The sequence below is a fragment of the Muntiacus reevesi genome, chromosome 19 (assembly GCF_963930625.1).
Source record: "Muntiacus reevesi chromosome 19, mMunRee1.1, whole genome shotgun sequence".
NCBI classification, from domain to species: domain Eukaryota; kingdom Metazoa; phylum Chordata; class Mammalia; order Artiodactyla; family Cervidae; genus Muntiacus; species Muntiacus reevesi.
Window position 1 is genome coordinate 42386003 of NC_089267.1, and position 14532 is coordinate 42400534.

Here is a 14532-nt window from a genome sequence, read left to right on the forward strand (position 1 = left end):
TCTGTAGCTTCATGGCATAGCTGCCACAGATTTCATTGAGATGGATGATCACTTGAACATCAAGGTTCATTTGCATGCAGTACAGATTTCCGAGACTAATGCTGGGCACATGGATAGGCTTGACTTGGGCCTTGGATAGTCTGACAACAGAGGCAACTGAGCCATTTGAATTTTGCATTCTTCACTTTGCTTTGGAATAAATACGTGAGAAGTAGCAATTACAGCTAAGGATATTTGATTTCCTGTATTAACTCACTAGATAATAATTGCACATAAGTAAAACATTTAATGCATCAATCTTAATAAATTTGTTTCCAAGATGAATCCTAATTTACGTACTTATTTCCTTGCTGTAATATTTCAAAGTTAGTGTAACTTCCTTCTGTGAAACAAAAATGTTCTCAAATGAAAAGCTTTTATTAATATGTTATTTATAGAAAATGCTAAGATGGGCAAGGTAAATACTGTGACAACAATCAGAACCTCCACGACTGCTTGATAGTGCGTAGAAAGAGATGTAATCAACAGTGCAGATCTTCACCATATGCTCTCAGAGTTCGGCTTAACTGCAAAAGTGCCCTTTAAGCATCGAAACTTACATCACCACTTACTCTCGGTGTCAGATTCCACTGACCAAAATATAGAAGGGTGATAGCATATGTTGCAGATCCGTTTATTCCCCAAACTCTATTTAGACCACAGTAGCTGATGTTTTGGGGTTGCTGCATGAGATGTGGCATTTGGTCACTGCTTCCTTTCAGGTAAAGATCGAAAAGGAACTCAGAAGCATCTACCGGCGATTGTTTGAACCCCTCCGTGTGTCTCCAGATTTGTTCAGAAGATTAACTGGACAGTTTTGCATGATCCAAACGTTGAAAAAGGGTGAGAGCTATGCTGTAGAGGATCTAACCTCAGTTGACGACCGTCTGAGTATTCTCCTGAAAGGAAAGTAAGTGCTCTATGGAAATCAAAATGCCTTGTTTGCCTGGAATCTTCTGGCCTCTGCGTAGGAAATGAATGAAAGGGAATGTTGCCAACTAATGGAGTAAGTGGTCATGGAGGTGAATTTTCATCTGGACAACTGCATTATAGAATGTTACAGAATAATGTGGTAAAGTTATGTAGGATTTATCTCCGTGAATCATGTTGCTATCAAGATTTTTACTTGTGAATAGTTTTCACCTTTTTAGTAAGTTTAATGAGGCAGAACTGGAATAGGTTTAAATTGGGTATTAAAATTTAAGAAGCTTATGCGTGTTTTAGAGGCGACTTGCTTATTTTTTTGAATATCACAAACATGCAACTTCTAGGAATATCAGTCTCCTGGGGAGATAGCAGTGTCTGTTCTTGCTCAGAAGTGTGCCAGTTTGAATAATGAATTATATGGTCACTCCGGCTAGACACTGATGAAATTAGACATGTCTGCTTCAATATGGACACTTTTTCCCCCTTGTTGTTAGTGAAACTTATTTTGAAACTAATACTTGTGCCTCGGGAAGTGCCTTTTAGTTATGTCAGTCTCCTGTGGGATCTTTTAAGTTTTTACAAAATAAAAAACCCATAAGATTATGGAGATTTTAAAGCTTGTCATGATATGTGTGAATTATTATGCATTTATTAACACTAATTTCTGTTATCAGAATGAAGGTTTCCTATCGAGGACATTTTCTGCATAACATTTACCCCTGTGCCTTTATAGATTCTCCTGAATTTAGATCAACCCAGATGCACAAAGGTGAAAAATTCCAGGTATGTTTTGGCATGATTCTTAAGAAGATTGAAACTAGTTAATGTCGTATTCAAAATCCAAAGGGTATGGATGGAAAAGTGGCCATGATTTATTGAAAAAAGAGATTACCATATGGTATATATAGTATGATCCCATTTTTGCAAAAATTTTTTAAAATTTATTTTTGGCAGTCCTGCTTTTGTCTAGTTGCAGAGAATGGGAGTTACTCTTCAGTGGGGTGTGTAGGCTTCTTGTTGAGATGGCTTCTCTTGTGGCAAGCGCTTAGTTGCTTTGTAGCATGTGGGATCTTCCTGAACCAGGGATCAAACCTGTGTCCCCTGCACTGGCGGGCAGATTCCTAACTACTGGACCATCAGGGAAGTTCCTTGTAAAACTGAAAGTGGTGTGTACAGGTACACAAGAAGAGGTCTAGAAAGATATATCCTGATTTAGCCATTATGTTGACACTTATTTCTGAATTGTAAGTTTGATTTTTTGTTTTCTCCCTTTTTGTTTAGTTGAATTTTTCTGATTTTTCTAAGTTTTCCATAGAGAACATCTAATGCTTTTGTTATGGAAAAAAAAGGAAAAGGTCAGTTATGGATAATCAGTGTACTTAAAACATGTAATTGGTTACTTTTACTGGGGAAGAGCAAGAAACTGATTTTGCCCTAGAGAACCTATTTTGTTAATCCTCATGAAAAAAAATTAACCACTGTACTCTTTTAAATGTAATGAATATGTTTAACAGCAAAGAATGAAGTTCTTTACAGTTAGAATAATTTGAAGTACTCAGCCTGGTTCTTTTAGTGTCTTTAGAAAAAAAAAGCTCCATTTGTGATACTTTGTTCTGATTCTTCCTGTAAATGTCCAGTTGTCCTGTTTTATTCCCCTCAACATTGTCAGGAAAGTAACCAAGAAAATGGAGAGTTTCCTTTAGTCTGAGCCTTTAAACTAAATGGCATTAAGGAAGTATCCTGAGAATACGGTTTTTTATAAGCAGGGGGGTAAATGTAAACATTTAGGTAGGAAATGGAGTAGAAGGGGATGCTACCACCTGACGGAGGAAAAATCAGTGTTTCTTGATGACAAAGTCTTATCATTGAGTCTCATTTTGAGATGCCACACTCTTGGGGACGCCACATGGAGATACAAGGGGACGTTAACAGACACTAGTTAAGTGGATTTACAGTGGTTTCAGGCCTGCCTTACTCCTGCCCTACCTGAGTAACCACACAGTGTGTTAAAGTTATGTGCATTTACTAGAGGGTCTCATATAAATTTATTACCTGGCTGCAATGCTGTCCCCAGGCTTGCTGAGCTAACGATACAGGAGGAAAAAGCAGATCCTACATCCTGCCTCCTCTAACTTACACACTCCCTTGGGGTTTTTCTAGGGTCAGCTCTGCACTGAGATTTATTCTTACAGTATCTTTAATCACCACCATCTATAAACTGGTCTGGGGCCACTTCTTTGCTCTCTCCCTCTTTTCCTCTGACCTGCTTCCAATTTCTTCTTCCAAAGCCCAACATTTATCTGCTGCATCTATTTCTCTGTTTATAGTAGCAAGTAATTTTACACAATAACTGCTTCATAGGATCCTGAAGAGACCAGCATTTGGGGAAAGGAAGGGGACGGAACCTCCTGTGTTTCTAGCAGCCTGTAGCCCCTGGGACATAACGTGTACTGTCTTTACCACCAGACTACAAATTATATGTAATTAACAAACAAAGGACTTTCTACCACTCATCACAGTTCTTCTGCTTCTTCAGGACAGGGGGTTGGGATTTGGCAATTGAGAAATAGTCCTAATGATTGACTTGCTTCTCATGTTTCTAAAAACATGACCAAATTCAAGGTACCCTAACGGGGTGAAAAATATTGGTTCAGCCTCCCCAAGCACTAGTCAGCTCTTCTCTGCACAGAGTCTGGTGTGGCTGATTGATCAATGGATAAAAACTGCTCTGGCACCATCGAGCCTAAGTCCCGTACAGTTGGAAAAGACTCCCATCAGAGTAAGCCCTCGGGAGAGATTCTGTTTTGATTGTTCACCAAATGTTCCTATTGGCGGATACTCAAGAGTAAAAATAGCTGTTGCACATCTGTGTAGGAGTATACTGCCTCTTCCTGAAGCGAGTTCCCAGATGAAAACCATCATGTGCTCCTAAGGATCAGCTTTTCACTCTATGCCAATGGCAGAGGACACTTGAAATTGTCAGTGGCCAGACTTCTGCACCCACACACCCTTTTACCTGTTAATTTCATTCTTCTCTAACTCTGGATGCTTATAAGTGTTCTGACAAGGTGCTGCTTCCTTTGCATTTTTGTATCTTTAAATTCATTCTTTGGTAGGGGTGCTAGTGAATTCAACAGTAGGATGAAAGGAGGAAAGGAAGCCAGTAGAATTGGCGACTGTCCCTTGAGCTCACACAGGGAGTGTTGTTCAGGAACGTGTGGTAATTATGATGACAGGCAGATTGACAGAGCTGACACACCAACTCGAAACATCCAGCTGCTCCCTTGGTGCTCTGCTAGGACTTACAGACCCAGGCTGCTTCTGAGAACTCTTGGGAGAATCTTGAGTATCAATATCACGAAAGTGTTTTGTGTCTTATTTCTTCTTTGTACAGTCATTTCATCTCCAGTGAGCTTTGCCATTTTCATTTTTCTTTTGGGTTCTACCTCCCGCTGTTGCTTTCCCATAATCGATAGTACATCCTGTGCTGTGAAGCTTGAAAACCAACCTTTATTGACTTTAAGAGAAAAAGAATGTCTTGGAGGCAGATGTCCAGGCTCTGGTGAAATAAAGGAACACTGAGTTTTAACTGCTTTTAAATAAAACCTTCTCTTAGTGTTAAGTAAATCTTTGGGTTAAGTTGCAAAGCAATTTAATCTGCCAGCCTTGGCTCTGTTGTGTTTCAGTATGGATGAGAACTCAATAAAAATTAGCTGAATGGACCACGTCTGGGACATTTTCATGTGTGAAATATTGTACAGTACGCAAAGAAAATAATAAATTCTCCCCTGAGGACAGTCAGTCAGTCATAATGTCAGGCTGGCATTTCCCATGCTAGCACATTCAGCATTTCCCTCCGACACCCTGGCTCTTGATAAAGTCTTTTCATTAAGTGAGGGTGTAGGATTGGTTTGGGACTAATCCAGCAACTTGAGTAATTGCAGCAAACCTGGTTACAAATGCTTTGTCTAATTCTCTACTTGAGAGAAATTCTTTTGTGTCTTCCACTACTGTGTAGGCTTTTATTTCTTCTGTAAAATTCACAAGAACTCAAGCATGGCACTGCTGAGATACCCTAATAATCTAAAAAGCAAATGTACTTTATGGAAGCTTTAAGAATTCCTAGGTGCTTCAAAAAATTCCTCATTAAAGATATGTTTCACTTGGCTGCTGTGACAGGAAATCATTAAGTAAACTGTCTATTTGATAGAAATGAAGCATTAGCTATCGAGTGAAATGACCTCAGTCAATATGCTAACTACCTGCTTCCAACTAAATGCTTGCTCTTGTGGACATGAAAGGCTCAACTTCCCAGGTGTCACTAGTGGTTAAGAACCCTCCTATCAATGCAAGAGACATAAGACTCAGGTTCCATCCCTGGATTGGGAAGATTCCCTGGAGGAGGGCATGGCAATCCACTCCAGTATTCTTGCCTGGATAATCCCATGGACAGAACAGCCAGGGGGGCTATGGTCTGAAGGGTCACAAAGAGTTGGACACAACTGAAGTGATTTAGCTTGCATGCATAGCTTATTATATGAATACTGTTACTACATTTAAATTGAATAATAATTTAAACAGGTTTAAAGTAGTTTTCAACCATTAATAAAGAATGATTGCTTAGTCACATGTAAATCAATGAAGTTAGAATACACGCTCACACGTACACAGTTAAGGTCAAAATGGCTTAAGGACTTAAACATAAGACATAATACCATAAAACTCTTAGAAGAGAACATAGACAAAACATTATCTGATATAAATCATACCAATGTTTTCTTAGGTCAGTCTCCCAAGGCAATAGAAATTAGAATAAAACAAAGAAATGGAGCCTAATCAAATTTACAAGCTTTTGCACAGCAAAGGAAACCATCAACAAAATGAAAAGACAACCTACAGAATGGGAGAAAATATTTGCAAACGATGCAGCTGACAAGGGCTTAATTTCCAAAATATACAAACAGTTCATACAACTTGACAACAACAAAAAGCCCAATGAAAAAATGAGCAGAAGACCTAAATAGACATCTCTGCAAAGAAGAAATACAGATGGCAAATAGGCACAAGAATAGATGCTCAACATCACTAATTATTAGAGAAATGCAAATCAAAACTACAATGAGGTACCATCTCACACTGATCAGAATGGCCTGGAGAGGATGTGGAGAAAAAAGAGCCCCTCTACACTGTTGGTGGGAATGTAAGTTGGTGCAGCCACCATAGAAAACCATATGGAGATTCCCCAGAAAACTAAATATAGAATTAGCATATGATCCAGCAATCCCACTCCTGGCCATATGTCCATACAGAGCTATAAGTCAAAAAGATACAAGCACTCCATTGTTCATTGCAGTGCTATTTACAATAGCTAAGACACAAAAGAAACCTAAATGTCCATCAACAGATGGATGAATCAAGATATGGTACACACATATAATGGAATATTACTCAGTCATAAAAAAGAATGAAATAGCAACATAAATGGAACTAGTGATTATCAAACTAAGTAAAGTAAGTCAGAAAGACAAAGACAAATACCATATAATGTCACTTATGTGTGGAACCTAAAATATGACACAAATGAACCTATCTACAAAACAAACAGACTCACAGACATAGAAAACAGATTTATGGTTGCCATGGAGGAGGGAGTTAGGGGTGAAGTGGGAGTTTCAGGTTAGCAGATGTAAGGTATTAAGTATAGAATTGATAAACAACAAGGCCCTACTGCATCGCACAGGGAACTATATTCAATATCCTATGATAAACAGTAATGGAAAGGAATATTTAAAAAGAATGTATATATGTATAACTGAATCACTTTGCTTGACAGCAGAAGTTCACTTCAGTTGCTCAGTCACGTCTGACTCTTTGCAACCCCATGGACTGCAGCATGCCAGGCCTCCCTGTTCATCACCAACTCCTGGAGTTTACTCAAACTCATGTCCATTGAGTTGGTGATGCCATCCAACCATCTCATCCTCTGTCATCCCCTTCTCCTCCTGCCTTCAATCTTTTCCAGCATCAGGGTCTTTTCAAATGAGTCAGTTCCTCCTATCAGCTGGCCAAAGTATTGGACTTTCAGCTTCAGCATCAGTCCTTCCAATGAATATTCAGGACTGATTTCCTTTAGGATGGACTGGCTGGATCTCCTTGCTGTCCAAGGGACTCTCAAGAGTCTTCTCCAACACCACAGTTCAAAAGCATCAATTCTTTGGTGCTCAGCTTTCCTTATAGTCCAACTCTCACATCCATACATGACCACTGGAAAAACCATAACCTTGACTAGATGGACCTTTGTTTGCAAAGTAATGTCTCTGCTTTTTAATATGCTGTCTAGGTTGGTCATAACTTTCCTTCCAAGGACCAAGTGTCTTACTTTCATGGCTGCAGTCACCATCTGCAGTGATTTTGGAGCCCCCCCAAATAAAGTCTGTCACTGTTTCCCCACCTATTTGCCATGGAGTGATGGGACCAGATGCCATGATTTTAGTTTTCTGAATGTTGAGTTTTAAGCCAACTTTTTCACTTTTCTCTTTCACTTTCATCAAGATGCTCTTTAGTTCTTCTTCACTTTCTGCCATAAAGGTGGTGTCATCTGCATATCTGATATCATTTCTCCAGGCAATCTTGATTCCAGGTTGTGCTTCATCCAGTCCAACATTTGCTTGATGTACTCTGAGTTAAATAAGCAGGGTGACAATATACAACCTTGATATACTCCTTTCCTGATCTGATGCCACAAGGAACTGTATTCAAGCTTATAATAACCTATAATGAAAAATAACCTGAAAAAGGATATATATATATATACATATATGTATATATGTATGTATGTATGTATGTATGTATGTATAAACAAATCCTTCTGCTATATACCTGAAACACCAAATCAACTAAACTTCAATTTTTGAAAATAGTTCTAAGCAATGGTTCTAAGCAAACTATAAAATCATTAAAAGTATTTTTGCCTCATGGAAAACTTGAGCTTATTAAAATTGATGGAAAAAAGTTAAATGCATGTGCAATACATCACCTGTGCAATGGCTTCTTCTTTTCCTGGATGATTTCCAACTTCTCCTTTACTTCTTCCCCCACCGTGCATGAATTGTATCTTCCAAAGGCATGGATGACACCTTTGCAGAATGAAGGGACTTCAACTCTCCTAACCCTTTCTTCAGTGCTTGGGTGCAGGACTGGGTCATCCTGAGTGCCCCATGCTCACCTTCTCTAAAAATATTCATCCTCAAGAATATTATTCAGTCGCCTTTTGTTTACATACCCATCTCCTACTATTTCTAGGAACTCCTAAGGACAGGCTTCTATATCTCTTGATCTTATACTTCTCTTCCTATAAATCTTTTTGTCCTTGGTCACATATCCTTACTTATTACCAGCTTCCTCCACTAGAATGTAGGCTTTATGACACTATGTTCAGTTGTTCTTTACACGGAGGATTCTTGATGGCGAGTCAGCCTTGTGCTCACTTCACCAAATGGCTTTCTCGGTGATTGTCTTGATGAATCTAGTACATATAGGATTTCCCACCTGGTGGGAAAACATGTCTGGGCTGGAAGTCAGAAGCGCTCACTCCACTGTTCATTAACATGTGTCCATATGTAAATTTTTTGGTGCTTATTTGGCATCTGGAAAATGAAGAAGAATATTATCTGTCTTATCTCAAAGGTAGTTTTAAGGATCTGCTTACATGATAGATATAAAAGCATGTTAAATGTTTCAAAATACAATACATTCTTAAAGGAAGGGCATTATGTGTACCTGGAATTTCCTAGTCATTCTCTTCCATTTTCCCCTGTCCTGTGGTTTGTCAAAACACTTACTGCCACCTGAGGTTGTCACATTTATTATCAGCTTCCTCCATTAATGTAAGCATCACAGGGCAAGGATCTTGTCTTTCTTGTTCACCATGATAACCTCAGTGCATTGAACTGGGTCTGGCATAAACTACCAGCCTAACAATATATGTTGAAAGAATAAATGAAATTTAGTGTTTTATGGAACCACAGAGCTGCTGATGCATTTCTTAAATGCCAATGTGTTTGGTTTGGCAGATTTATTATTTAATATAGTATTTTAATATTATTTAACATAATAAATAAGTACAGTTTTATTTTCCTGGGAACACTGACTCGTCTTTTGTAGTCAAACCCTCTGAATTACCAAGGATCAGATTTCAGCCACTGACACAAGGAGAGAAGCTGGGTTTTCTGTTTTCTCTCCTAGTAGAGAGAAAACCTGTCTTGTCATCTGAAATACATTTAGTTTTCTGACTAACAAAGGGTAAAGAGCTCCTCTGGAAACATTTGCTCTGAGCCCAGATATGACTTCATGTTCATTTTGAAAACTTGTATTAATCTCCCACTTGGAAAGGCATTGGGTTTAATGTTAAAGATATAAAAACATGTTGTGCCTTCAGTAGTATGTGTGTTCATCTCTTAACGCCTTCATCAGTAAATCTGCAGTGAGCAACACGCTGTGTTGGAAGCCAGGCACTTAGTATGAAGATGCACAGCCCTGCCCTCAGGGTGCCCAGGAGAGAGAATGGACCGCGGATGAGCTGGCGTCCAGTGATAGGCATGCCGTGTGAAGCTGATGGAGGGACCTGCGTGTGAGGAAGGGCGTCCTCACACTGAGCTCCTCGTTCTGGAGAGGGGATTTCTTTAAGGAACACTTGAGCTCTGCACGGTGCAATTAAAATGCTCGCCCACTTCCTTATGTAATGACACTGAGGCAAAGAGTGTGGTTTCCCAGTTCTGAGCTAGCTGGAGCATCTCTGTGTGTGTCCCCATTGTGCTACCCTTGGTAGTTCACACACAAAAAATACCTATGACAGAAGGAACAAAAAAAGGGACCCCTACTAGCCTTATTCATCAGTGACCATCTGGGTAAAATCAATTCACATGAGTTCCTTTTTTCATCCTCCAGTATAATAATCCAGGTGTAAAGAAATATTTGGCCATATTGAATGTCCAATTGGGACATCAGTCTGGTACACTCTAGCAGTGCTATTGACATGGAGGCCAGTCTTCTATCACCAGAGCTCACAAAACAGAACAACAAAACTGGAAGACTTTATTTTCACTTAGTCTACAGATTGTGTGCTCAGCTGCTCTGGTCATGTCTGACTTCTTGTGACCTTATGGACCATAGCCCACCAGACTCCTCTGTCCATGTGGATTCTCCAGGCAAAAATGCTGGAGTGGGCTGCCATGCCCTCCTCCAGGGGATCTTCCCGACCCAGGGATTGAACCTGCGTCTCTTATGTCTCCTGCACTGCAGGAGGGTTCTTTACTGTACACTGGGAAGACTGCTTGATTTTAAACATAATGTTATATTTATAGAAGCTTATGTTTATAAGTCTTATTTTAACTAATATGATAAAACATTGCTATAATAATATCCACTAAATTATTCCACTCTTCCCTTGCCCCAAGTTACTGACATCATAATTCATATACATTTTTCTTTCTGTTTCTTTGGCAGGTCACCATTATTGCAGATGATAATTGCAGATTTTTATGCTGGTCAAGAGAAAGATTAACTTACTTTCTGGAATCAGAGCCTTTTCTGTATGAAATATTTAGGTATCTTATAGGAAAAGACATTACAAACAAGCTCTACTCATTGAATGATCCCACCTTAAATGATAAAGTACGTATTTTTCTGAGTCCTTTTACTTTGTTAAATACATATGTAGAGTGAGGTATTCCTCCTTTATGCAGTGTATAGTTTCCTGAATTTTCATTAACTAATCATGAATTAGTTCTATGTTAAATGAAGTGGGGATGCTTATAATTGAGAGACACTTCAGGGGATCATTTCTCAAGAATGAGGAAATACCATGTAATTATTATATTTCCCATGACCTAGTGAGGTGTCTGCGCATGTCAGACACCTCATGTGTAGTGAGGATGTGCTGTCCCCTTCATAAAATGTCTTTCAAGGAATCTAAAGAAAAATGGTAAGTGAACCGGAGGACTAAGGACGATGTGTGTCGGCCAGGAAAGGCAGGGCAGACCCATAAATGCTGGTCAGCCCCAGCAAGCAGGAGGTTGGCATTTTAACCCCGTGTCTTCCAGCCTTGCACATCCTACTGATCAGGTCCCTTTCCAGAAAGCCCATAAACAACAAGAGAGGTATAGGAATGGAAGCCTGTGGCCATTCAGTTAGGCATTTCAGAGCTGTATGGATCTTCAACAATTTGCAATTTGATCTTCATTTCCCCACATTTGCTGAGAAAGAAGTTTAAGTGATTACAGAAGAGAACTTGCAAAACATTGTTTCCATAAGCACTGTTCCCCAGGGACTATGAGTATGGGTGTGGGCACTCTTCAAGTTATCTTGTCTAGGCAGTTATCAAATTAGGTTGGTGCTTAGCATTTTGCAGATTAATAAATAGTCCAGTGAGTATATTAAATTTTTATAATGTATTTGCAGTAATAGCTTATAATAAAAAATTATAGCTCCTCTTTATTTGGCACTATGTACCAACAGTTCCTTATTTCAAGGAAAAGTAAATGCTACTTACAGGAAAGCTATGATCTAAGCCCCATAGCGCTCAGAAATCTTAAAACTTTGCTTTACAGAAGATCAAAAAGTTGGATCACCAGCTCAGCCTTTGCACTCAGTTGTCCATGCTGGAAATGAGGAACAGCATAGTCAGCTCCAGCGAAGACGAAGACGGCTTACACCAGTTTCTTCGGGGCACCTCCAGTGTATCCTCTCTTCGTAAGTTATCCCCACCCTGGGATTCTGATGGATGTTGCTAGAAAAGGACAAGTGACAACTTTGATCAGAAAAGTAACTTTTGAAGTTGAAATTATTTGACAACCTCAAGGTAACAATAAAAATAATCACTTTTTCTAGCTTTTTTCCTCTATTGCCCATCAGTTAAAATCTAACTCTAGAACTCTTATTTCTATTTCAGAAGTTGTCCACTTGTTTTGCCATATACTTTTCTCAAACTATTGAGTGGAATAGGATGAAACAGTCTATACGGCTTTCTGGGCATGGTCTTTTTGTTTTCACAATTTTTGTGGAAACTACACCCAGTGTTTAAAATGGTAGGAAGCAACAGCTGGAGGTTATACTGCCAGCTGGTTATCTCAATGTAACCACCCAGAGTTAACAGGTGATCAGTTAACAGAACTTTCCCTAAGATGAAGGAGGCCACTCAGCTCCACTGTGAGTCACCTCATTCACACTCCCACCAAAAGACACGTTTTTCAAGATTCTGCTATAGCTTAGATTGCTTTAAAACATTTTAAATAGTACTAATGACACAGATGTTGAGGTTAATAAGATGAAACAGAATTATTTCAAGAGATGCTTAATGTTAATACTTAAAATTATTTTATAATAAGAATTATTCCAGTAATTGTGGTGAAAGAATGTTGAACCAATTCATGGGAACTAGCAGACAGGCAGATTCTCTCACTGCATGAACAAAAAACTATTCATCTTTGCAGTCATATGTAAAACCAAAGTAACTTTTAAGAACATCCAGATACACATTCAGCAATCCTAAACATGCATGTAAATGATATTGTAACTTTGGATGCTTTAGAGAAAATGGATTAAGGATTCTAAGTATTGCACAGGATTGCTGGAATTGACAAGGCCATGTAATTGGTGTAAGTGCCAAAACAAAGACTAGGCAGAGAAATGCATTATGGGTCTAAAGGAGATTTCAGAAATAATGCAAATGAGAACCTGGAAATGGCTACATTTTATTCCAAAGTAACTTTTCGAAAGTACAACTGAGGTTGACCAAACTCTGAATCTACTAGCATGTCAGATGTATTATCTGCCTCTGTGAAACAGTTTGGTGGTCATTAATAAGCATTTTCCAATGGACCCATCTTAATTACTTGTACAGTGATTTCTAAGAAAGGCCAGCAGAAGGGGAATTACACTGAAATATTGTATGTGATTATTCTTCCTGTAGAATGGCTTTTTTTTTTTTTTTTTTTTGTAGTTTTTATAGTTCTGCAGTATTTCTGAGGAAGCCCTGAGAACAAGCAGTATATGGGATGGTCGTTCATTTTCTTAAAATCAGCTTGGTTTTTCTGTAGTGTTTTATTGTATAATCTAAAGCTTTTGGACATTTTGAAAGTGAAAGTGTTAGTTGCTCATTCATGTCCGACTCTTTGTGACCCTATGAACTGTAGCCCACCAGGCTCCTCTGTCCATGGTGATTCTCCAGGCAAGAATACTGGATTGGGTTGCCATTTCCTTCTCCAAGGGATCTTCCCAATCCAGGGATCAAACCTGGTTCTCCTGCATTGCAGGCAAATTCTTTACCATCTGAGCCACCAGGGAAGTCCTTTGGACATTTTAACATTTTAGAAAAGGAAACCTTCTCTAGGGTATGTTGTTTAAACAGAATGAGAACATTTTTTCAAGATTAACATCTGTGCTATACTTGCCTCCAGAAGCCTAAATTTCCAGGTATTTTGTGGATAGATCACACATCTTGTGCATATAGACCTGGGTCCTTGCTCTAATAATTATTAGTTGTATGACTTGGAATAAATTGTATGACCTTTCTAATCTGACATGAGCTGTCATTTCAGATTGTCAGGGCACAATTCCTGGTCTGTTTCCTTCCCTCTTCCTTGTAGTGAATTGTGAGTTTAATCCAGGTGGCTGTTTCTTGCATGGGTAATGGAAACTTCCATGTCTGAAGAGGCAGGCAGCCCTGGGGGATGGGGTGGCAGCTTTCCTTCTCAGTCCCCTCGTTCAGTGCGCTTTGCTGTACTGAAAATGTGTACAGCCTGCTTATGTTGTTCATTTAATTACTAAATATATGCTTTAGCCTCAGGTTTATTATACAAGCTCTTACACGTTATGATGTAAATGCATAGAGCCACATATAAGCATAGCTTTGAGTGTGTGCGTGTGTGTGTGTGTGAATTGCACAGCAAATGGACGTTCACCCCTGCTTCCTTCTAACAGTCCTCATTCTGAGCTTCTCAGCTTCACCTCTGCAGCTTAATGGAAGACATTAGTATTTGGGCACAACACTGATATTAATTATGAATTATTCATCCTACCATGTGACTCATTAAAAATTGGTTAGTTCTTATTTTCTCTTACTTAGGTTTTGTCCCAGAACTACGGAAGGCTGTTTTTGTTTCTCTTTTGCCCAACCCATCAATAGGGCATCAACTTATCCAATTTACATTCCTTGTAAAACAGAGAATACAAAACCAATCCCTTAGGACTACAGCGCACTTGGAGCATGCGAGGTCCCCAAAACAAATGCCTAAGCTCTGACTAGTCTGCGTTTTTGATGTACACACGGGGGGCAGCCAGAGCAGCTGAACTCAGCAACAGTAAGTATCCGCTTCATGAGTGCTAGTGGAAAGAAGGGAACACAGGTTTTTTGACAATATCAGTTATTATTTTTTCAGGTACTCTCTAAACATAATCACATTTAATCTTCACTGCAGTCTGCATGGCAGAGAGGTATCTTAGCTCTCACTGGACGACGCAGTGCTAACAGATGGCTCCCCCAACCTCTGGCCACGATAGAGAGGCTGC

At 39.2% G+C, this 14532-nt stretch overlaps 1 protein-coding gene across 3 annotated transcripts in view; it reads left to right on the plus strand.

The window, feature by feature from the left end:
- Window positions 1–14532, plus strand: part of BVES (blood vessel epicardial substance) — a 42618-nt gene that overhangs the window by 13005 nt on the left and 15081 nt on the right. For all 3 annotated transcript variants that reach the window (XM_065911433.1, XM_065911432.1, XM_065911434.1), the window contains 4 exons: window positions 762–949; window positions 1641–1749; window positions 10471–10638; window positions 11574–11715. In XM_065911433.1, the coding sequence (XP_065767505.1) occupies window positions 762–949; window positions 1641–1749; window positions 10471–10638; window positions 11574–11715 (607 nt within the window). The remainder of the gene's footprint in view (window positions 1–761; window positions 950–1640; window positions 1750–10470; window positions 10639–11573; window positions 11716–14532) is intronic.